This window comes from Aethina tumida, chromosome 1, assembly GCF_024364675.1.
Source record: "Aethina tumida isolate Nest 87 chromosome 1, icAetTumi1.1, whole genome shotgun sequence".
NCBI classification, from domain to species: domain Eukaryota; kingdom Metazoa; phylum Arthropoda; class Insecta; order Coleoptera; family Nitidulidae; genus Aethina; species Aethina tumida.
The window spans coordinates 51,363,507-51,388,356 of NC_065435.1; the positions used below are offsets into that span (position 1 = coordinate 51,363,507).

The 24,850-nt window shown below is 36.0% G+C and overlaps 5 protein-coding genes across 5 annotated transcripts; 2 read left to right on the forward strand and 3 right to left on the reverse strand.

Annotated features, from left to right (window-relative positions):
* Positions 1-1,593: 1,593 nt before the first annotated feature.
* Positions 1,594-12,547, reverse strand: LOC109595174 (autophagy-related protein 2 homolog A). Its single transcript, XM_049962029.1, has 25 exons — positions 12,109-12,547; positions 9,498-9,666; positions 9,303-9,437; positions 9,142-9,244; positions 8,818-9,085; positions 8,608-8,765; positions 8,394-8,548; positions 8,153-8,308; positions 7,830-8,097; positions 7,041-7,772; positions 6,801-6,979; positions 6,429-6,737; positions 5,805-6,370; positions 5,562-5,749; positions 5,259-5,502; positions 4,872-5,199; positions 4,707-4,766; positions 4,026-4,398; positions 3,713-3,968; positions 3,490-3,657; positions 3,265-3,430; positions 2,713-3,204; positions 2,500-2,654; positions 2,300-2,440; positions 1,594-2,001 (listed from the first exon to the last, which is right to left on the reverse strand). The coding sequence occupies exons 1-25, from the start codon at positions 12,274-12,276 to the stop codon at positions 1,768-1,770; spliced, it is 6,171 nt and encodes a 2,056-aa protein (XP_049817986.1). The 5' UTR covers positions 12,277-12,547; the 3' UTR covers positions 1,594-1,767.
* A 426-nt stretch (positions 12,548-12,973) lies between these two features.
* LOC109595175 (tryptophan--tRNA ligase, cytoplasmic) lies at positions 12,974-14,493 on the forward strand. Its single transcript, XM_020010478.2, has 3 exons — positions 12,974-13,173; positions 13,229-13,640; positions 13,747-14,493. Exons 1-3 carry the CDS (start codon positions 13,053-13,055, stop codon positions 14,432-14,434), a joined length of 1,221 nt encoding a protein of 406 aa, XP_019866037.1. The 5' UTR covers positions 12,974-13,052; the 3' UTR covers positions 14,435-14,493.
* Positions 14,494-15,224: 731 nt separating this feature from the next.
* Positions 15,225-16,645, reverse strand: LOC109595165 (uncharacterized). Its single transcript, XM_020010464.2, has 3 exons — positions 16,081-16,645; positions 15,726-16,029; positions 15,225-15,661 (listed from the first exon to the last, which is right to left on the reverse strand). The coding sequence occupies exons 1-3, from the start codon at positions 16,428-16,430 to the stop codon at positions 15,242-15,244; spliced, it is 1,074 nt and encodes a 357-aa protein (XP_019866023.1). The 5' UTR covers positions 16,431-16,645; the 3' UTR covers positions 15,225-15,241.
* A 1,860-nt stretch (positions 16,646-18,505) lies between these two features.
* On the forward strand, positions 18,506-19,461 carry LOC109595143 (uncharacterized). Its single transcript, XM_020010439.2, has 4 exons — positions 18,506-18,673; positions 18,729-18,916; positions 19,062-19,246; positions 19,307-19,461. Exons 1-4 carry the CDS (start codon positions 18,506-18,508, stop codon positions 19,399-19,401), a joined length of 636 nt encoding a protein of 211 aa, XP_019865998.1. The 3' UTR covers positions 19,402-19,461.
* A 295-nt stretch (positions 19,462-19,756) lies between these two features.
* LOC109595159 (mitochondrial intermediate peptidase) lies at positions 19,757-22,257 on the reverse strand. The gene is made up of 4 exons (XM_020010455.2): positions 22,011-22,257; positions 21,424-21,953; positions 20,519-21,336; positions 19,757-20,456 (listed from the first exon to the last, which is right to left on the reverse strand). The coding sequence occupies exons 1-4, from the start codon at positions 22,146-22,148 to the stop codon at positions 19,846-19,848; spliced, it is 2,097 nt and encodes a 698-aa protein (XP_019866014.1). The 5' UTR covers positions 22,149-22,257; the 3' UTR covers positions 19,757-19,845.
* Positions 22,258-24,850: the final 2,593 nt, after the last annotated feature.

The window sequence follows — 24,850 nt, forward strand, 5'->3', positions numbered from 1 at the left end:
GATTAAATTGTGAAGTGCTTCAACTAATAATATTTTTGAATATCGCTAGGTAGCGTTGTTCCATAAAGACAGAAAGATACCTGTAACATGTATTTTGACATAAAATAACATGTGGTTTTAATTTCTCAATTACAATTATTGCAGATGCAGCTCTATTTATGCACGTACAAAAGGAAGAATGTTACTAAAATAAGTTAAAAAATGTTGTTCATTAATAAAATATTTTAGTTTACAAAATTCTAAAATTTATACACATATGTAATGTTTATACTTATTTATACTCCACGAAATTAACTCATCACAACAATAATAATAATAATAATAGTAATAATAATAATAATAATAATGATAATGGATCATCATTATTTTTTCCTGGAAACGGTAAATATAAACGTATAAACTATGTGTATTTTTACGTAAAAATGTTTGCTTTCTAATTATCCTAAAAAACACATAATAATTTAATTAAAAAAAAAGAAAGATTTTTTCTGGAATCGGTAAATATAAACGTATAAACTATTTGTATTTTTACGAAAAAAAGTTTCCTTTCGAATTATCCTAAAAAACACAAAATAATTTAAGTAAAAAAAAGAAATGGAAAATAAATAAAACTCAATTTTTTTATAATATAATGTTTAATAAAATGTATTTTATTTTATATTACATATTTCCACTGCTATTTCGAAATTCGTTTTGGTCAGTTTGAATGGTCCCTTAATCATTGCCAAACCATATTCCAGTTATGTTCGATGAGGTTAAGGTTTGCAGGCTGGGCCGGTTCATGGTACCTATTCCAACAGAATCAAGACCGTTGTTTTTAAAATTGAATGTCTCAAAAAAAAACGGTCTCGGGCAAGAGTTGTAGCATGATGTCTACCCTGTCATGCTATTCTGGTCTGGTCACCAGTCTCCCAATAACCTTGTGAAAATTAAAACCTTTTGGCTATCCTGAAATAATTCCACCTTCTTCCACAAACAAAACAGTTCATCATAAGCTAAATTTCTAGATTGGCGTTGCATATTACAATATATGAAAATAAAATTGGCAATTATTTCAAGAGTATTTTTTATTTTAAAAATAAAAGTTTCTGGGATCGACGTATTTGTAATGACAAAAATACATCCGTATTCGAATAATTCAGACAAAAACTGTGGAAGGTGATTTGACTATCGTTTACTGTTTAATCATTTCAATATAAATAAATATAGGACAATATTTTGAAAATTCTCAGTATGTCCTTTTTAAAATAATAATTGTTGAGCACCACCGGGTAAGTACCTGTTCGGATGCCAGTTTTTAGCCAAATATCTCAATCAAGTGGTTGCCACTTTATCATATTATACATGTAAGATACATTAAATTCATATTTGTTGAATATTTTTAACAAAACTCTTAAATTAGAAGTTCCCTCTAAAATCCAATTCTACCAGAGGTAGATAGGTAATAACAACCAATTTATTTCGAGTCCGATTGCATTTTAAGACGTCCTTTGTTTAAAATATTATCAACGTATTCATAAAAATTAACTTTCCTGTTCTGGTAGACGAAAAAAACCACCGAGAACTTTGGGTTAGATGAAATAAAATATCCGATTTATGGCATATGTTGCATTTATTTGGGACATCAATGCGTTAAACCAAGTCGTAGGTTAAATAGAAAAATTCATTATACTCATATCGGGCACCTAATATATAAAACTTATATAAAAACAAATCATCACATAGCCGGACATGATCGGCAACGGCAGTCTGTATTATCACAATGCGTTATAAGGCGTCGTTGTTGCGCCACTTCTGGTTCATCTCGCGGCGCGCGTCGGGTTCCAATTGGCTCCGAGCACCGTCGATCAGATTCGACGTCGCTTCCGACGCTAAAATTATTGGTTTGATCATGGTGGGCGGAATTTGCAGCAGCAGCCCGCCCACGGCACCGCTGTATCCTTTCTCCTCGTGTTCGTGCGACGCCACCTGTACGATTTTGTCTGCGGTTTCACCAATTCCCTGCAAATACAAGACAATATTTACGATACGCATTAATGTTGTGGTCTAGTCGAATTTATGGGGAACGTCATTTTAATTTGGATCACCTGATAAAAATTTTGCTTCCATTAGTTCAGTAGTCTCCAATATTAATATTCAATAAAAGATGCTTTTTGAGTACAGGTATAAATCTGAATAGATATATCTGGAAAGGGAAATATACTTGTAATATTCGAAGTTTTACAAATTCTCCTTAGTGACCTTTATATCCGACATTCAAAATCTTGAATCGTTTGATGGCTTTGTTTTATGGACTTACCTCTTTAACTACCCTGTAGGCATTGGTAACTCCTTCGCGAATATCTTGAGGCTGAAGTCTTTTCCTTCTTCCTTTCTGTTTGTGTATTCTCCTGACGCTTGGTCCTGGTGACAACATGTCGTAAGCAGTTTCAGCCGTCATCTGAAAAAATAAACAAGTTAGATAAGTATCTTGATATACTGCAAACAACTGTAACTAACTTGAATAAGGTGAATCAGTCTGGAGGTAAGTTCTAAGGCGGCCATAGCAGTGGACGTTGTGAAGCTGTTGGCGCCTCTTTGTAAGCCTCTTACGATGCGTCCATCCTTTTGGTATTGCTCAATGGGGAGCCAAAATAGGTCTCTGATTCCTTGGACTGAATATATAATTAGTCACACGACGTGTTTAAATTGGATATCACAACTTGTACTTACACAACTGTACAACTGAATGCATTGGTCCAACACCTCTCAGTAGACTAGGTACTTGGTTCTTCTTGATTTCATTTAACCATTCTTGCAACAGATGAGTCACTAGTTTTTCGACACCGAGTAGACCATGTCGGTAGTCGATGCGTTTCAGTCGGAGCTCACTCTTGTTCAGTTGACCCAGACCCATTAGGATTCCGGTCAAAGGACCTTTGCTCATGTCTACGAACTTACCCTGATAGTCAAGTTGGATTGGAACGTCTGGTGAGAACGACACTTTCCTGAAGTAGATGGGAGACGAATCCTCAACATGGGAAACGCTGATTGGCAAATATTCCTCGGCCGATTTAAATTCAGCGTTCTCATCGAAAGCAATTAACAGTTTCTCATCAGCGGGCTGGTCGTCCCCTTCCGTAGTCACGTTTTTGTTCTTACTGTCGGCAACGGTCATTACCGGCGGTTGGTGCGTGGGCGTGCTATGTTTTGATTGAGGAACATCTAGGCAAGACATAAACGTGCATTAAAATATTAAGAAGTAAAATAATATTAGATATATACCTGGTTTGGGCGCTTCTGTGGCAGCCAGCTCAGTGAAGAAGCTGATCAGGAAGAGCAATGCGTCCTGATCAATGTTCAGTCTTAACGGTAACATCGAGATTTTAAGACAACACTCTTGGTTGTTTACGTGTTGATCCTGTCGTTCATGGACAGCCTTTATCACGAGCTAACAAATTACAAAATTTATAAGTATGGAGATGTAAAATGAAATATATATAAATTTACCATATGAGCATGAGCTTGCTTTGGTTTTGCCTGACTAGTGTGCTGGTAGAGGAACAGGTTAATATAACTAGATTCCAATCGATCCCGGATTTCAATGTCTGATATGATAAGCACCTGTCGCGACACCTGTTTCGTGGTCTCAGGATACACTTCATGCTGAAACCGTACCTAAAAAATGTATAGGGTATAGCATACCAATTTATAAGCATTAACACCATTTTACCTTGCTCAAAAATATCTCAATTATCACGTCGTGATCTCGACCAATGCCACCCTTCTGCATCCACGACATTGGCTTCTTTTCTTTTTCCTTGTTCGATGTTCGGATGTACACTTCCTCATTCCGAACTGCTGAAAAATGGACAGCCTCTCTGGTATTGTCACGGAAGTTCACCGACTTCTTCTTAGCCGGTTCAGTTTTGCCAAAATCGCTGCCTCCATACATGTGCCACGTCACAGTCATCTCGCACAATGTATATCTGGAATAATAAAAATTAATATATCTCAAGTTTGTGACCAGTTCCATCTCCAATTACCTCTCGACGGGTACAGGGAAATGTTTAGGTGGCTTCAGCAAATCCGTCTTGCCTGTGGGTAGGCAGAAATGGTTCTCAATTATGCGCACTGGCCCCTGTATTAGCCATTTAATTTCCGGTGGAGATTCGACGTGAGGCGTGGCGCAAATACCATAGCTGCCAACGTCGGCGCTCACAATACAAAAATCATCGTCGGTGTCGCTGCCACCACCCGTTGGCTGCGAACTTGAACGGTTTGATGAAAGGCGAGCGCCGACATCACCCAGTTCGGCCGTCACCTGTGGCAACGGTCTCCCTGAGACTTCGAGGGACTGTTGCTCATCCGGGAAAAAGAAGATCTTGGTGCCGCTGTTCAACGGGAGATCGTTGGGCTCTGCAATGCGAAATTTTAAAATAATTTCCACGATTTGACTGTTTTTTTTTCTGGCTGTTAGTAGATAATCTACACAATGTTATTTACAAATTGGTTGTCGGAAGTATCCGGTGATTGACAATTGTATCGACTAATTTGTTCAGAGGAAGCTAACGAATTTTTACAATAATATGTCGAATTCCTACCTCAATAGTAATTCACATGCACTACCTATTCCTACATAATTATGATACCTATTTTCAATAAACTAGAAGTTAAATTTAACCATAATGTACTAATAACTGCTTCTCTGATACTGTCGCACATACCATACTTGTAATAATTATCAATTGGTGGATCTAGGGTATTTGTAAATGATTTTTTAGTTCCTAAAATATTTGAAAAAACACAAATCAGAAGAAATCACAAAAGAATAAAGAAAACTCAGCACTGGTCTCAGAAACAAACAAATAAAACATAATAACAAAACAAACCTTTTACGGGTTCATGCTCGCGAAGCGCGTCACCGATGAGTTCGTTGACGCTGCGTTGTTGACTCTGAGACAGGTTGTTGCTGTGTTGTGCAGGCGTCAATTCCAAATTGATCAGTTCATTTTCTAAGCTGTGTCGCGGACTTGTTGTTGCGTGGCTGGACGCAGCCGAGGTGGACGTTTCAGACTGTTGTTGGGTGTTTGAAAGGTCGCCGTTCCCCGCGTAATACACGATAAGCTGTGTAAGTGCCTTGGCGGTGTCGACACAAGTGCGGATTATCACTTCGTTGTTGGACGCGCGCAGGTCAAAGTGAGGATTAACAGAGTTTTTCTGTGAACGAAAAGCAACATATAAATAATGTAAACGGGCACACGTTTCTTAAAATTTACCTTGTCTGTTGTTTTTAAGCTGAGATCAAATAATCCTACTTCTATGACGCTGACGTAGTCGCGGCGAAGGTCAACAGGTACCGAGGACGGTACACCGTCCCTTGGCGGGTGCTTGTCACTGAGGAAGAGCCGACACTCTTCCGCTATAAAAGTAAGCGTCGACGTGTTGGCTGCGGCCGACAGATGAGAAGACATCGTGAAATTCCCCATTGTTACCACTGCCCGCAGTGGTATGTGGAGGGGTCTGACAAGAAAACATTAATAAGTAAAATGGTATATAACATTAATGTTTATAGAAGTTACCTATAATCAATTGCACAATCCCACAGATGCAGATGGAATTCCGTTAATACATCTTTCGAAACATATCCTGGGATCGGATAGTCTTGTACATTAAAGAAGTCAATAATATGTGAAACGAAACTGTTTTGTTCACTACACATTTTGTGATTCAGTGTCGCCTTGTTCAGACCGATTGCCACCAGAATGGTCTACAATTAAAAATCAATAACTGACTGAAAGAGCAAAAAGTAAAATTATAGTTACCTTAACGTGGTGCGTTTCGTGCGAAGCCTGTATTTTGATGGCCACAGTTAACATTTCACGATTTCCACCTCTGTTATTCTTTTTATCGATAACTGTGCCCGGATCAGACTTGTAAATCGTGGGATGCAGATGCCGCCCCGGCACAGTGCTCAATTCTTTGATGGGTGGGGTCGTGCTTGTGCTTGAAATCATGTCACAATGATGTAGTTTGGCGTCGTGTACTTGCACACACACATATCCTAAGTCATCGTCACCATCGTAACCACTGACGACGAATATATTTGCATCCGTCACGTTTAATAAGAATTCACCATGCTGGCCTGGTATCACCTTGGTGGCGGCATCGCGAACGGGTGTGTGAAGGAACACAAGTCCACGACCGATCCGTAGCGATAACGTAAGCCCGCTCTGTTTGCGAGTACACGTTCTGATAGGTCCGCTCACCGATGGTTGCCCTCCACTTGGGGCTCTCATGCTGTTGATCATGGATTTTGTACGCGTTTCGTATGTAGAGTAGAATATGCTGGGTGGTTGATCGTCGGAATCATTGGACTCGGTGTCAGAGTCTTAAATAAATAATTAGTCAATCGACGATTCTCGTGTAAGGTGTTAAACGTGACTTACCGTATTGTATGCCACTCTTACACATGCTAAACACTTCTTGCCCATCCATTGTGGTATTGGCAGCGGTATTCGTCCCGTAAGTCTCGTAGGATTGCTTGTTGGGCTTGGTTTTTGGTGCACTGGGTTTCCACATCAGTAAGTCGTTGTTGATGCGGTTATACAACAGCTCGTAAGTGTGCTTGTCGATAATCTGCATAGATACGGTGGGCAGCACAATTTCAATAAGAATTTGTGCGCAACCGGTCGCCACACGCACAAACTCGTCTATTTCATCCTTGTTGCCTGGTATCACCAACTCTTCTGCATCATCTGTAATTATAAAAAAAATATGTAAAAATAAATTATTTTATTGTTGTTAAACCAATAAAATACCTTTTTGAGTCCTTGAATGTGGAGTGTCACTTTCGTGAACCACTTTTATAGACGAAAATGGTGGTGCTAATTTACTATGATTCACAAAGTAAGTGTACATAGAGTGAGTGGTCATTTCATCAGGTTTGGTTAATTCTTCTGGGTCGTATTTTTTCACGGGGAATACTTTAATATTCAATCTAAAGAAAAATTAAACAACCAACATTAATACTGCATTTAACTTCAGTACTTGAAACTTACCTGATTTTGCCAATATCATCACCGCTACCCTTAGCCAAATGTACGGCGGGCTTACCCTCGGCTTCGTGATAATACACATCGAGTGCATTGCAGGTCACCTCGTAGTCCGTGTGCTCCTGATTGCTGATGATGGTAGTTTGAAGAAGTGCATCAGACAAGTAAAGTGCCAGAAAATCCGATCGCAAGTTGCGTTTCCACCACTCAAGTCGATTGAGATCGTTGAGCGGTCTGTAGTCGGATATAGGGAACCGCAATCTGACACATAGCGACTCGGATTCGATGCGCACTTCCGCTTTAGATTCGGCTTGCGTGCCCGTTTTCAGGTCCAAATATGTTGGCGGTGGAGTGGCGACGTCTGTAGGGCAGATTGGCTGAGCATTTAGCAACGCGTTCATTCTGTCTATAATGGTTATGTCCAGTTCGAGGAGGCAGCGTTGCAATCGAAGTACGACTTCCGTTCTGCTGCCGTTTTTCTTAACGTTTATGCCGCTCTTGGTGGTTTTGTCGAGGTGTTTAAATGTAAGGTTGACGTCTGGGTTTACGTTAGTGTAGGCTTTGTTACTGTTGGAGGGATCACGGAACGTTAACAAAGGAACATGTATCGGATCCTTTTGTGTGCCGTAAATGCATTCTTGTATCTCCAATTTGCCTACAGTCAGCGTTCCTGTAATGGAGAACGCTGACAACGTAGTTTTTTCGTCGCCCTCTATTTGAATAGGAACTGCCAAGAATCTATAAAAGTTTGATGTTTAATGAACGCTTTTTGATAATGTGTGCCTTTGAACTTACCTCAGGTGATTAGCTTTGCAGGCAGCGTCCAGAATCTTTTCCGAATCGGCAAACTGCGCAGGACCATACGCAGTGATGGTAATATCATTCGTCGCATCGAAAAAGTCTTTGGACATTTGCTGCAACTGTTTCACACTCGACTCCACCACCACGTTATTGTTGGAGGACGGAATTAAGACCTCCTCGTGAAGTAAGACGGCTGCAGCCGACGCAATCCGGATGTGAAAATGTGAAATCTCAGTTCTGGGATCTGTGTCTATGTTTGATACTGAAATCATATATAAAATAAAATATGTGCTCACAATAACGGTGTAGCTACTTACGTCTCTTACGTGTGCGATGTGTGTTTTCTGTAAATGAACTAGCCATGCTAGAATTGAAACTCGATTCCATGCTACTACTGTGCCCAGAAAACGTACTATCGCACATTCCGACGTTGTTCCTGATCGGAAGGAAATTATCTTCTGTGTCACTGTCATCTGTAAATATATTTTAAATCAATTTATACCAATAGTTCTTATGAATTTATTTCTTAATTATTCGACTAAATAAGATGACACTTACCGAGTGGGCCAGTGGACCAACCCTGACCGGCCTGCAGTCCAGTGACACGGGAGTGTGCGTTCATCAACATTGTCTGCTGTAACTCTTGCTCAATACGCTGATAATCGCTGCCAGTCATCGCCTTTTGAACACACCGCATTCGTGGCGCGACGTTACTGTAAAACAAATTGCATTAAATTTTAAAACATTTCGGCCATAAAAAATAATGTCTAACCTTGTGTCTTCTGTATCGGGACACGATATCCCGTTGGCCAGTTCAAGAAGCACGTGAACTTGACGCGGCGACAGGAACAGCAACAGCGGTCCGAGATTCATCTCAATCGATACCTTGGGACCATGCAGGGCCTCTGTTTGTTTTAATCTCACTCTGATCTAAACCATAAATTATTAATATTTACATAAACATAAATGGATGTAATATTACTTCTTGTTTATTGCATAATTTTCCGAAGAGTATTTCGTTTCTGGGAGGCGAAATGCCCGCCTCGTCAAACTGGGATTGGGTCATCACCGATGGCGAACACGTGCGGTAGTCGCTGGCGAACTCCATCGTTGAAAAGGTTACGCCCTCGATTGTGATTCTTTTTGCCGTATATGAATTCACCAGGTACGACTTGGCTTTGTCCTGGTTGGTTAGTTCCGTCACCTCTTCGTTCGTCGGATCGTTAGCCGACTCGTCCCCGTAATTCAACCTGTATTCAAAATAATGAATGCAAATTCAAAAAACTACTTGTACACGGGCACTTACTCATCGAAATGCATGACGAGTCCAACACCTGTTTTACTGTTTTGTGGCACATGCTCTATGGTGACGGTGAAGTCCAGGAACTTAACGCACACTCTGGATAAAACTGAAACGAAAATTGGATTACTACAGTTAGGTATGAAAGTTAAAATTAAAAAACTTACTGGAATCAATGGTTCGGGCCACCATGTCCAAACCTTCGATGTTTGTCGAAGTCTGCTCTTCTTGTCCGGTGCACTCTTCTGCTAACTGGATAGAGCTCGCCATGGAGTTCCACATGGATTCCACTATTGAGGTTGCTAAAAATAAATTTAAATATTAATTTATGCAACTTTACATAATTGCATCAATTAACTTACCATTTTCTGTCCTTTGTTTTGGCTGAATAGTGACCTTCAGGCCATATATTCGCACTGTGGCTTTGTCTTTGAGAATTGTTCTCCATGGCACGTGGACGTCCAGAGATTCGATAAAGCCGGTCACGAATTCGAACGGCCAATTCTGTTTTTCCCCGAGTTCATTGAGTGCCTGTAAAATTAATTACATATTATAAAATTTTTATGCTCAATCTTTAAAATGAAAATAAGATCATATGGATATCTCCTATAGTCGGTTTCATATTTCGAAAGAGATATTAACTTTATCTAAAATAAAGCTTAAAGTAAGAGATAAACAATTTTCTTATGCATGTGCAGAAATTATTTTTACGAAAGTTGGTTAAAACTTGCGATAATAAGTGTTAATTAATGTTATTTGCAAATACAGTTCATACATTGAAATTTATATTGAAGGGCCACTAAAAGCTTAATAAATATGTAATTCATGTGAACATTTTCAAGAAAAATAAATAAATGATATATTAAAAAGCTACTGTAATATGCATTTGTTATTAACCTTAACATTGTTGTTAAATGTATTCAATAACATTTCAGATCAGAAGTTTTCGAAGGTCTTTGGGTACTAAATGGCCTTTAAAATGTTGATTCATAAAATAATTAGTAAAGAGAATAATTAAAAAAATCTATGAGAGATGTGTACTCTTAAAATTATTAATTAAAGTAAATATTAACTGTTGAATGAAAATTTTGTTATTAATTTTAAATGCAACAAACATTTCCGGATTAACAGTTGTCTCAAAATGAATTATATTGTGTACATAAAGGATGATTCACACGCCTATTCTGAGTTGTTACAGCTGGTAATGTTTGGGAAGCACGTGGTGCGCCGTAATCTAACCGAACGCACGCGCGTATACGATAGATATGACCACAAATGGTATAAAGTTTATGAACATCCTTGGATGGAGACAACTAGCTTTCTACACATGCTAAGTGTGGTGTCAGATATCCCTATGTGGGAACCTTTAATAATTGTATTAATTAAAATATAACAATTAATTTTATAAACAAATGTTCCGAATTTATCACATATAAAAACAATTAAAATGGATTTTTTGAACAAAACAAATATTCCGGGCTGTTCTAAGAAAATAAAAATAATTATAACTCTACTAATTTTATATAAATTAATCTCAATAAATTCTCCGTATTTATTTATAGAAAAAATATTTAATAAATACAATTCAATTTTTCATTGAACTTAAATATAATCAATAAACATTTCTAGATTACCAGGTACAGGTAACTCGAATCTACTGATTTGTATTCCTAAATGATATTTCACACACCTAATTTGAGTTGTTACAGCTGCGCACCACGTGCTTCCACCCAACGCACGCGTGTAAACAATAGAAATCATGGGTACAAACGGTACAAGTTTACGAACGTCCTTGGGTACTAAACAAAACGGGTTTTCTACGCGTGCTGAATATGGCAACTGTATGAAAGGGCCTTAATCATCTTTAAAATATTATATATATTAAAATTATTATAATAAGCGATTGAAATTTTACCTTGCATAAAAAATGATAAAACTCTACTCTAAAAAATAAAAGATGGACGATCATAAACTATGATAAGAATATTAGTTCGAGGGTTTTTCCTAATTAATTATTTTGGAGATATTACTTTTATCATTAGTATTTAAATTGTCGATTTAAAATTTAGAATATGTTTGAATTCGTGGCTTTAAAACATTAACAATAAAATATTGCGACCACTATCAGTTACAAAAGTTGTTTAGTCAGATGAGATAAACTTAAAAGAATATGTATTGCTGAAACGATAATTTTTATATCATAAAGATACAATTAATAAATATACGGTCAACAAATGAAATTATTTAGCGTAAATGACACATTTTATCGACGTAATCTTAAAAGTAAATATAAAATTTCAAAATGTTGGGAAAGCTATTTACGATTAAAAATTAATTAAGCCTTGTTTAAAATGTAGTGTCCTAAGTGACCCAAAATGCAAATGACTTATTTTATCGACGCTTTCTTAAACTATGTAAATATAAAACTTCAAAATATAAGAAAAATTATCTATGATTAAATAAAAAGTAATTACATAAAATATGCAATGTAGTGTCCTAGATGACCCAAATTATCATGTAAACAATCAATTTAAAAATAATATAAAAAGAAAACATACATCAATAGAGTGATTGTTATCATTTTATTGTTTACAAAATACATTTAACAGGCAACTATTTGTAGGTTTGGAAAAATGAGAAAATTTAGCAGCACCTAACAATAAGTAAAATTCAATTTCATACGCATTTAGATAAACGAAAACGATCGCGAATCGAGCACGTTTCAAGGGAATGCGTTGTTTGTAAACATGGGCGAATCAATTCATAAACAAACCGAACCGTTCCTGACAGACACTTGGCAAATCCTTGAATTGCCTGCCAAACGTGTATACGCAAGACAATGCCACAGCTAAATTATTCAACAGCCATCATAACAACACGCTGTGACAATAGCAAGGTTGCTGTTTAAAACGATGACAACGAAGAAATATACCGAACGAATGCATAGCATTAAACAAAACAATGTTTTGGTACCTCGACGTCGAGCCTGATATCCCTTAGCTCTGCACATCCCTTGAGGAACTGGACCTTGAGTTGTTCGGCGCTGATCTTCTCCTCGAAATATCCGCCAATGTATCTGTGTATCAGGAAGGCGCTGATCCGACACTTCAAGTTGTCCGTGATGTTAAAAATGTTGGACATGGTGTCCAAAAGAACGTGCTACACTATTTACAATACATGGATCTTTGTTTTGATGTTCACGGGCAAACGCGATGTGCTTTGTCAACTACAGCTGTTTCCGTACATGCGCACTGTCACCGAATCTGGTGCGTAACACGACTCCACTGCAGATTTATTATGAAAATCGAACCTGATTTAAGCGTGTCACCTTCCAGTTCGACTGTTTCTCGCTTTCATATAGTTTATTGTTGCTAATCATGCGACTTTCTTTCGTGAAAAACTCTTTATTCTCTTTTATAACGCATCACTACGCAGTGACGTTTAAACTTTGCCAGAAGGAGATGCGGCAACACTGTTTACGTTCATTGATCTTAATATAGTTTGTGCGTAATGTCCATTATACAATTTTCTTAGCTATAATAAACAAATTGCACACAGGTTACTCACATGTGTTAAATAAACGAACGCTTATTGTATTTTTGTACAAAATTATATTTGTTGTCTATATATACCTGTAAACATTTCTAGCACTATTATGCACAAATTGTAAAAAAAGTTTATTTTAGTTATTTAACAAATAAACATCCAAGCTATCTTTATTAATTTACTTTTTACATTGTATTTAATTTCATTACGTTTTAGGAATTTTATTTCATATCGGTAATTCCATTTGGCAACGTGGCATTTGTGAAACCGCATTGTGTGATGACGTCTGTCCGCCTGTCATCCAAATAGGTTAGGTTGGCATAAAGTGCTTTAACTTCAGTATTATCGGTAGTTAAGTTACCCAGTTAAAAATGACCGAAGAAATAAGTAAAACGTTAGAAAACACCCATGTGGAGGGCGAAGAAGATGTGGTCGATCCATGGAACGTCGTGAGTAACTCCGAAACAGGAGTGGATTACGATAAACTAATTAGTAAGTAATGTGCACAATGTTTGTATCATATGGTAACACAATTTACCATTTGCAGAAAGGTTTGGCTCCTCCAAAATCGACGAAGAACTGTTGGCACGTTTTCAGAAAGTCACAGGAAAACCTGTACATCATTATCTAAGGAGAGGAATATTCTTCTCACACCGAGACATGCACACAATATTGAATTTAGTTGAAGCTGGGAAACCTTTTTACTTATATACTGGTAGAGGACCTTCTTCCTCATCCATGCATTTAGGGCACTTGATACCATTCACTTTGTGTAAATGGTTGCAGGAAGTTTTCAATGTTCCATTAGTGATACAAATGACTGATGATGAGAAAACCCTGTGGAAAGATTTAACTATTGAGGAGGCTAACCGATTGGGTTATGAAAATGCCAAAGATATTATTGCAGTTGGATTTGATCCTGAGAAAACATTTATATTCTCAGATTTAGATTACATTGGGTAAGTGCAACAACTTTTAAGTTAGCAAGTTATTTTGAAACAATCAAATTTGGTAATAAATATAATGTTCAGTTACCTTACTAAGATTCTTTCTCTTTCTTTCCAGAGAGGAAAAGGAGTTTTATCGGAACATGATAAGAATACAAAAGTGTGTTACCTTTAATCAAGTAAAAGGTATTTTCGGATTTGATGACAGCACTGTGATTGGAAAAATTGCATTTCCAGCCGTACAGGCTACGCCCGCCTTTTCAACATCCTTCCCTAGCATATTTAAGAACAATAAATTGCATTGCCTTATTCCTTGTGCTATTGATCAAGACCCTTACTTCAGAATGACAAGAGATGTAGCCCCAAGATTGGGATTTCCAAAACCAGCACTGCTACATTCCAGTTTTTTCCCAGCTTTACAAGGAGCAAAAACCAAGATGTCAGCATCTGACGCCAATTCCACCATTTACATGAGTGATACGCCAAAGCAGCTCAAGAATAAGGTGAACAAACATGCATTTTCTGGTGGACAGACTACAATAGAGGAGCACAGAAGGATAGGCGGTAACTGCGATGTAGACATTTCCTTCCAGTATTTGACATTCTTCCTGGAAGATGATGAGAAACTCGAACAAATTCGACAAGATTATTCCAGCGGTAAACTTTTAACTGGGGAACTGAAGAAGATTCTTATAGAGACGCTCACACCTGTGGTTACAGAGCATCAAAGAAAGAGGGCGGAGATCACCGACGAAGTCTTGAAACTATTCATGACACCGAGAAAACTTAACTATGATCCTAAGTGATGATTTTTTTTCATATTTATTTTATTTATTTGTTTTGTTAATAAATTGCTTAAGATACAGTTGCATTTGATTTATTTCGTTAGAAAACTACACAGTTTAGAAAGAAAAGTTTTCCTTGGTTTTATGTAGCACTGGCATTCCATGTTGCTAGTATAACAGCTGCCAGTACATGTAGATGAGTCTTTGGTTAATACTTTTTGTACTGTATGTAGGTGAAGAGAACAAAGATCGTGACAAAACTGGTTGAGTGATGAATATGGCCAATATGAAGGACTAAAATCTGTAAGGAACGATTTATCTTGACTGAATTCCAAAGGTTCTTTTTTGTTGCAACAGTCTCTCTCTGGTATTTGAAAATCTGTTCTGAAATCTGTTCTCTTGGAGACATTTATTTCAGGGTGGGCTTTCATACAAGTTAATGGTTTATGTATATAACTGAGCTCTGATGTGCTGCACATAGGATATGAAGATTCACCTTCACTTTCTCGTTCCAATCTAAAATCAAAAAATTTTATTCTATCCTTTTTAAATATTCTCATACGTACGCCGTGAATTTCTTTTTACAATGAATGCATTTTTCATTTGTCCAATTTTTCCTTTTTTTGTTCTTACAATTTTTACCTTTGCATGGTGTCACAGTAATTAATATTGGAAATTCTTTGGGCATTTTCAAAATACTGAGTTTTGGTTCGTAAAAATGAAAGAAATGACAAGAATATTAAACGTCAAACTTTTAAGTCTATGGACTATAGAATTCTATAATTTAAAAATTCCAAATAATCAAAAACCATAGAGCATGACGTGCTTTTATTGACTATATTCTCTGGGTTTATAGTTAACACAAGCAAAAAACTTTGGCCATCTTGGCTTTACTATTGACCTGGAAGGACATTGCGACAATTTGTTGGCAGTTGTTAAATGATTAGTTTCCGTGTGCGCAATTGTATTGACTTTAGCGACTTCATTCTCTTGCAGTTTCTTCAGCAGACAAAACTCACCACAGAAGAATGACGACCAGATGTCGCGATTAGCGTTGTAGGGCATTAATGCCATTGTTTGCACCGTTACAGAATTGTCATTATACAATACTTTTTTAAGTTTGCAGTACTCCACAGTGAACTCAGATCCGGCTGGAACAGGTATTGTCTTAAAAGGCTCAGATATTCTCTCTTGGACCCTTTTATATTTTGAACTGGGACCTTTATCCTTTACTTCCATAAATTGCACCTTCAACAGATTTTTAAAAAAATTATACTAATGCGATTAAGTATTATTTATTAACAATGCGAACCTGTTCTTTGGGTCTCACAGGTACATTAGGTTCCGGTTCTTGCACAGAAGGTGGTGATTCATAATTCTGGACTTCATTTTGTCCTGCCTCTGGCACATCCTCAGCTTGTACCACCACCTGATCTAGACTCGTTTCGGATACTCTATCTGCGTCGTCGTAGTCGTTTACAGGAGTTTCATACGTTACTACTTGTTCATTTGGTTCATTGGCTCCACAGGTTTTAAAGGACATGCGTCCGATGAATTCAAAACTTCCTGCTTTATCATCTACTGGATGGCGAAATTCGTTATCTAGCTTTTTGAACCTGTAAATTGAAATTACTTTATCGTAATTGATACAAATGTGGATACTGCACCTGCACTTAGAATGATGCTTCTCCAAGATACCAATTTCCATGGAGCAGCCTGGTCCATGATATCTAGGCACAATAATAGGTAAAATTGATGGATCCTTATATTCTTCTTCGATAACAGTAGGTTTCTGCGTTTCATTTATAACTGGTTTCTCATCATCTATAATATCTTTCACTTCATCACTCGTTTCGTCATTCGTCTCTACGGGGGGGAGTTCTTCTGCTTCTGATTTCTCTTCGACAACCTCGGGGACTTCTACTGGAGGAGCAATGGGATGTTTACCCTTACATGCAGTAATGGTTATGGTAACTGGTTCTCCGTCTCCCCAGACGAGTATTTCATTCTTAGCCATTACTCTAAGAGTTTATTACCATTTTGGATTTTAAATTTGAGTTGTAAATGGTGATTAACAAATGATTTCGAAAAAACTTGGACCTAAATTTTACTATGACGTATGTCAAAAATGATTGTTCATAGGTATATAAGAACATGAGAGTGTCATATGAAGCATGCTCTAGTTGCTTTAGTATTGTGTGGAAACTATACTACTCAAGAAAATCAAGTGAAACTGATCACCATTCATTTTTTTGATGGACGTAATCAATAATATTAATCATGATATTTGATAAATAATGTAAATATAAGTCAATAAACTTAGTACAGCCGATGTAATATTCATTGAGGAATAACAACTTGTAATATTTAATAATCAACGCTATCGAAAAAATTCAAACATTGTTGTAATCTCGAATTCCTAGTATTATTCAAAAGAAATTTCTGATAGCTTTAAAGTGTGTCTATACATTTAAGCATATTTTTATGACTCTTGGTAATGAAGTCTTAGATTTTATAAAATCTTAACTTAATTTATGTATGTAGTTTATTATAAACTCTTAAGGAAATCAGATAATTTTTATGTATTTTGGGTGATCAATCAAAAACGTGTTTCTGTTGTGCTTTATCAACCTTTTATTGATAAAATATACATATATTTTTTAACCCATTTTAAAAATTAATATAATTACTTTAAGAAGATTATAATCTTATTATAAAATAAAAATTGAAAAAAAAAATAATAATTTATTAATAAATCTGTAAATCCGTATTTTACAATGTTGTACGATTATATATAATATATCGATTGGTGTAACTATTTTATAGGCATTCATACTAGTTCAAAACATGTTTCGAGTTACCGAAATCCGATTGTAAAATTAATAATTTCAGAATCATTTAACAGATTCTACTATTCTCAATATTATTTCGTAAAGTACTACAGGTTTATTGATAGGACTAGGAATTTTGACAAACATCCAAAGAAATTAATAACTCTGAAACTAAAGACTTTCTGTTTAAGACGTAATTGATATGATTTATGGCAAAATTAAAAATCAAAGTTTTGTCCAAAATATATTAGAATCATAGTCGTTTACCAGAAACTCCCAATGAACTACAAATTTGATATACCTATATATCTGCTTGATGACTCTGGTAAGTTCTATAGTTAAATTGTAAGCACTCAAAAAAGTCAATCACAAATCACCATTTATTGATAGATGGACACAATCAAGATCATTAATCTTAGATAAATTGTAATAAAAAATATAATACAATTTTGATTAGAAAGTACTTAAGTAATATAATAGTACACTGTCAATTACTTTTAGATTTTCCAATAGTTTAATCAGATATTTAATATAATTTTTAATGTTTTATACAATTTTTATTTATGTACACTTATGTAATACTTATCAAATTTTTAGAAATACATTAATTGTAGGAGTATATCTTAATTTACGGATTAATAAGTTTACTTTTTCTATAATTATTAAAATATTATAATATAATGATAACTCAATTTGTGTCATATGCATTAATAAGAATAAAATAATAAACATTATTATTAACATTACATCCTTTGCACGTCATGGTACTACAAATATTCGTGGTTTAAAAGTGCAAATAATGAATTCGTAGTTTTTCATAATCGCACTTTTGTAAATTGTTTATTTACAAACTAAATGGTTTTCGTAGAATTATCCATTTAGTAACAATAAATTTCCATATATTCAGATAACGATGGCTTAGAATAATAAAATCTGGAACAAACGAATGAAAAAAAAAAAACAAATAAAGGCTATTTCACTGAAAATATTCTTTATAACGAAAAAACTCGCTTTTTAACCAAAAACATGACGATTAGACTCTTATTAGCAGTAGTTTCTCTATTGTCCTTAAGTCATGCTCAAATATTTTCTACCCAGTCTTCGACGTCGATAAAAATTCCTAGGATAACGAAAATTCTTGTAGATGAATTTCCGTAAGTTTATCTTTTAAAATTAACATTTTTCTAATCTAAACCCTTATCTGACGGCCCATTTATATATATAACTCACATACTTATATTGGTAATAATTGTGAATAACGATGGTCTCAATTAGGTTGTCGCTTTTTATTGTTGCCGCGTTTGCGGTAACACAGATCGCAGGCCACGGTATGATGCTGGAGCCACCCAATCGCAGTTCCTTGTGGAGGTACAACGACAGCTTACCACACAACTATGAGGACAATCAAAATTTTTGTGGTGGATTCGACGTAATGTGATAAAAGATCAATCAGCCAGTTGAGTATATTTTGTCGAAATTTTTAGGTACAATGGACGCTGAATGAAGGCAGATGTGGAGTCTGTGGAGATCCCGTAACCGATCCTCATCCTCAGGCTAACGAGAATACTGGCACGTATGGCAATGGATATGTTGTGAGAACGTATCAGGCAGGAAGTACAATTGATGTTTCCATATTGCTCACCGCCAATCATCTGGGAACGTTTTCCTATAGGTAAATTTATGGACAATAACAAGTTTATTTCATTATCCTTATCGTTTATCGGAATATTTTGCAATTGTTATTGAAACATTTGAACGTTCAAGCAATATTAATAGCAATGTATTACACATATTAACTGTTACATGTATATTTCAAGTTTGTGTGTATTGAATGATCCCAACGCTTCCGAGTCTGGCGAAAATTGTTTCCAGAAATTGCTTCTCGAAGATGGTTCAGAAAAATATACCGTGCTTGCCAACGACTACGATGTTAGGAACCGTGTAGTTTTGCCTCAAAATCTGACATGTGAAAGATGTGTCCTAAGATGGCATTACAACACTGGTGAGATAAATTACTTCCTTCTCTCCTTTAACTTTAATAAATTTTTTAATTGACTTACAGGAAACAGTTGGGGCACTTGCGAGGACGGTACTGGTGCTATTGGGTGCGGACCCCAAGAAACTTTCCGTTCTTGTGCCGATATTGCAATTGTCTAAAAATATCTTTTCCTACGTTATTTGAATAAAACAGAGAAATAAATAATACTATATAAAATTCCCATTTTAATTTATTTAGGCACATTAAAACGCTAATTTTCAATATCAATATTGTTATTTGTGATTATTTAAATGAAAGTAGAAGTATTATGTACATATGATATATATTCTATCTAAAAAATTACAAAATATAATTTGTAATTATAATAAATTAGTATATATACATTACGCTACACACATTTTTTTAATATAAGATCAGTTGGTGGTATATATATTTAGTTTAAATTAAAATATTATTTTAGAAAGAATTTTTTGAAACTGATCCTCACATATATTAAAAAATATGGTACTTAAGTAATGTCTGAAATTTGTATTTGTAAATAATAAAATATAAACCTGTATACTTTAATCTACTGTTCACAAAAATTAAACAAATAAAATGTATCATTGTTGCCTAGCGCCGATGACTTGATCAACCAGACCTTGATGCCTTACTACCTCTTGCGTGAGAAATTCGGCCAGTTTATCCGGTGTGGGTTTGAACTTAAGAAAATCAGCTATTAAATATTTAGGGTTCTTGCCTCCCCCATGTGCCAAACACTCTCTCCTATACACTTCTCCCTTGGACCTATCAAACGGGTCCTGTTCGAAGTATGTCAGCCACGTCCAATAAGCCAACGCTCTCGACACCAAGTACGAATAATATTTTGCCCCATATCCCACTAAATGACTGAATCTTAACTGCCAAGACGTATTTGGTACATAGTCTAATCCATAATACTTTGACTGGATAGCGGCCAAGACCTCAGTTGTGCTACCAGGAAGGGGGTGTTCTCCATGATAGATTTGGTCTAGCACCGCATAGAATATCTGCATCTGAGTTTCACTGGCGGTAAACAGATGTTTCGAAGCGCAAAGTCGTTGCAGCATTTCATCGGGCATCGGTTCCTGAGTTTGAAAATGACGTGCAAATTTCTTAAGCACTCGCATATCTGATGCAAAGTACTCCATCAAAACTGATGGGACCTCGGCCAGGTCCGTGCTACATCGTGTGCCTGTAAAGAGTAGAAAATAACCATTCAAGTTTGGAATATGAATTAATAGACGTTAAAATTACCTGTAACATGCTGATACTCAGTTCGAGCTAACATTGAGTGCATGGCATGTCCCATTTCATGAAATAAATTGTCAACCATGCTTGGAGTTAAAAGGGATGGGCTTGACCACCTGGGAGGTGGCAAATTCAACATTAGCACCACAATTGGTAGCTGATAATCGTTATTGGGCAGGCGTCGTCCTCCTCTTATTGTAAAATGACAGTCTTGCTTTGGCTTGCCAGGTCTCTCATAAAAATCGCAGTAGATATAACCCAAAAGCCCTTCTGTTTCATGCATCACTGACAACTTGTAGATGTCTGTATACCAACATTCACCAGGTTCTATTTTCGTGTTGACTAATTCAATTCCAAATATGTGCTTGAACAACATACTGAGCCCTTCCATGCATGATCCTAATGAAAAATATGGGCTGAATTCCTTTTCTGTCACCCGGAACCAATCCCTTTTAGCTGTTTGAGTATAATAAGGTACATCCCAACATGCCAAACCCTTATTTTTGAATTCTTGCTGCTTCAAACGGTTCATTGTGGCGAAGTCGCGCTTGGCATCGTCCCAAATGTTTCTTGTTACTGTGTTAAGAAATTTCATAACTTGTGAGGGATCATCCAGAGTTCCTCCTCTCAGGGCTCTTTCAGCATAGGTGGAGAAACCTGCCACCTTTGCCAATTCATCCCTAGCCTTCAGCAGACCTGTCAACAAAGCATCTTGTCTCTCTTCTGGGTGTAAAAATATTTTATAGGCTAGTTCTCTTGCCACTGGATTTGTTGAGTCAGTATATAAGCCAGAAACATAAACAAGGTCTCCATCACTGTTGAATCTGAAAAGCTACCTATGTTATAAATATACTATTATTAAAATTTGTCTACAATTTAGTAAATTTATGGTACTAACAGCATATACTTACATATGTTTCAATCCATTAGGGAGCACTTTTTTGTCTACAACTCTGGCTGTATTACTGCCTGACACAAAATGTTGGCCCAAATTTAATATGGTGTCATTAAGTTTAACAATTTTATTTCTTTCAGTTTCCGGCAAATGTATGCCACATTGTTGAAAATCAAACAGAAATAGCTCCCCAACTGTTTTATCCACTTCTGAACAAGGTTCTACATCCCCTACATAAACTGCCTTCTCCAGTGCCTTATATAACTCCACATTTGTGTTCAGTTCTTCCACAACACTGCTAACTGCAGAACAAGCTGATTCCGCAGCCTTACAATATTCCAGCTTTGGATGGGCTATTCTAATGAACTCGGCCATGTCGGCCAATTTGCATAACGAATCGGAGAGATCGTCAAATATTTGTACCATTTTTCTTTTACGATCGCTGCTGAGCGCCTCCTGAATAAGCTTTTCTGATTCCTGAATGCAGTCATTTTGTAATATTTCAAAACCTTTATGTGTCGTCAACTGGGGGACCCCAAATAAACCCTAAAAAATTACGTTGTCTTTTTATTCTTGGTCAAATCACTGAAATTGTTCATATACCACTTCTTTGGTTTGGTAATGATACTTTTGATTTGGTCTTGCGTTGAAACTTTTTGCTAAGGAAGACCAATGTGAAAAGTCACGTTTCACCAGTCGGTTAATAAAACGAAATTTCTTATGTATTAAACGTAGTAACATTATGGGCTTAATAAATACATTTCATTCACTTTAGGGAAATAATAACAAAAATAGTAAGTTAGGTTAGGTTATTAAAACTTTTAGGAAAATTTGACACAACACTGGTCAAATTCCTTTGGTTGGTCTACATGTTTTTATATTTTGTTATTTACGATAAACTGTATATGAAAAAAAATATATGTGTTAAACAAGGTTAACAATAATAATTTAGTGAAATGTTGAAATTATTTGAATATTGGGCCGGAAGTATTTGATAAACTTCTTAAATATGCAACTCTTTTGAATATATTTCAAGTTTAAATACGTAATTGATTAAACTATTCGCATAAACGAATTAATTAGCATTTATTTTTTATAAATTTAAACATTGGCGTTATTGTTACGACATCTGCAAAAAGCCTTTACTTACGGGTAACTGCAGTACAACGTAACGAACTCTCCGACCACTGCGTGAGATGTCGCTGTCGGTACAAAAATTTTAATTTGCCGACTTTACTTCATATTTAAAATTATTTTAAACTTACGATCAGTTTAGATTAGAGGATTACGAAATATACCTGTTTTTTTTACTGAGAATCTGGGAGAATAAAGGCGACAGGTGGAAATCCTTGACCGCGAACTGTTGGCGACCCCACTAGTGGTTCACACGGGCAAGGTTGAGAAAAAAAGTTATTAAGTATATACGGAAAACACCGTATGAACAAATAAACTCGTAATTTGCATGGGCATTTGTGCAATTGCATTTTAAATACGACAATCATAAAACTTGCTCATTGCGGTCATGACTTTCCACTTTGGTCAACTGATGTGTGCACGGTATTTCTCCGCGTACCCCCAAGGCTCGGACCGGGCACAATGAATTAATTGAATTCGAATGACCCAATATTTGTGTACGAGAGGGATTATCTGGGAAGGAATTCGGGAACGCTCAATTTGACCAATTAAGGGGCCGACGTCGAGTTCCCATCGTCTTAGGACCGACTTTAATGTCCTTTTCAATTAGTTTCCAGCGTCGGAATCCTATTGAGGTGATCGGTTATAGTTGCCGGGCGCAAACTCGGTTACGGGGATTTATCTGTCGAATAACTTCGATTTTATTACTTTGCTTTTAATTGGCTTAAATATGCACAGAAAGTAATCCTTCCTCCGTCGAAATAACTGGGGGGCAACATATTTTCATGTCCATTATCTTGGCGATTGTACAATCAAGATAATACAGAGTACAAGTAACACAGATGGAAATGATACATTTTATCTTATTTGCAATGCTCATTTGCTACTACTGTATTACATTCAGTGCTAAATGTAATTATCGTCTAATGATTCTCAATAATATAATTTCAACTTCATTAGACTTATTTGTATATTTTTTCATATTGAATAGAAACAACTATATAAATAGTTTACAAAATTAATTTTCCATTAAAATACATAAAAATAGAAAATGGTCATGGACATAAGTATAGAATAATATCGTATACATATACAAAGTTGGAATTAGTTTATTTATTCAATATGTTGTAGCACAACCATTTGTTTAATAATTTCTCGACATCGTCTGTTCATCGAGCCGACAAGATTGCGACACACTCCCAAAGGCATGTTTGCCCATTCCTCTTGTATAACTTGCCACAAATGTTTTATTGGTGATGTTTTTTTGTTGGATTTGTAATTCCAGATGCTGCCATAGATGTTAAATTGGATTTAAGTCCGGACTCTGAGAGGGCCACTGGAGAACATTCACCATCTGATACGAATACCAATCCATTACATTCCTGGATCTGTGTTTTGGATCGTTATCCTGTCGGAAATTCCAAACAACAAGCAAATTGTTTTCAAAGGGAAGCATATGATTTGCCAAAATATCTCTACAGACATTTAGTCTTCAACTCGGTACTATGGGACGAGTACCAGATGCCGAAAATCCCCATATCATGAAGTTTCTACTACCGTGTGGGTTTTTGATACTTAAAATCGTGTTTCGTACCAACTAGCCTTCTTGTATATTGCCTACAATCTGATTCAAACAGGTTATACTCGGTTTTATTGCTCCATAGTACTATATTTTATATACGTGTGGTCCAGTCCATATGATTTCTGACAAACTCCATTTTGATTTTACGGTTTCGTTTGGATATATGAGGTTTTTTCACAGCTATAAGCCCAAATAGCCCAGCTTCACATAACCGACGTTTCACAGTTCGATCAGAAACATTTGCACCGAAATCTTGGGATATTTCCTGGTTAATTTGCCTTGATGATTTTATAGGATTGTTCCTGATGCCTTTATCATCATTTAGATTTGTTTCTCGAGGGCGCCCTATCTTTATACATGTTTTCACATGCGAAATTTTATTAAAATTTTAACAATTTCTTGACTAATTTTTAAATTCATTTTCCAAGTCTTCTGATAAATATTTATTATTGCCCATCTGAATAGCAATGGTTAACGTAAAGTGAATCTATTCCATTTTTTTTTTGTTTATACACACACTTGACACACTTGACTAAAATATTGGCCACATCAGTTCCATTACAATATCTTAAAGTGGAAAATTGAAAATTTTCAATAAAACGAGATTAAAAACAATAATTTATTTCTTAAAATTAGTTCATACTTTCGACCACCACTGTATAATTTAATTTTATATCAACATCAAACTAAAATTCGGATAAACATTAGAAGATTAATTTCTGCACTA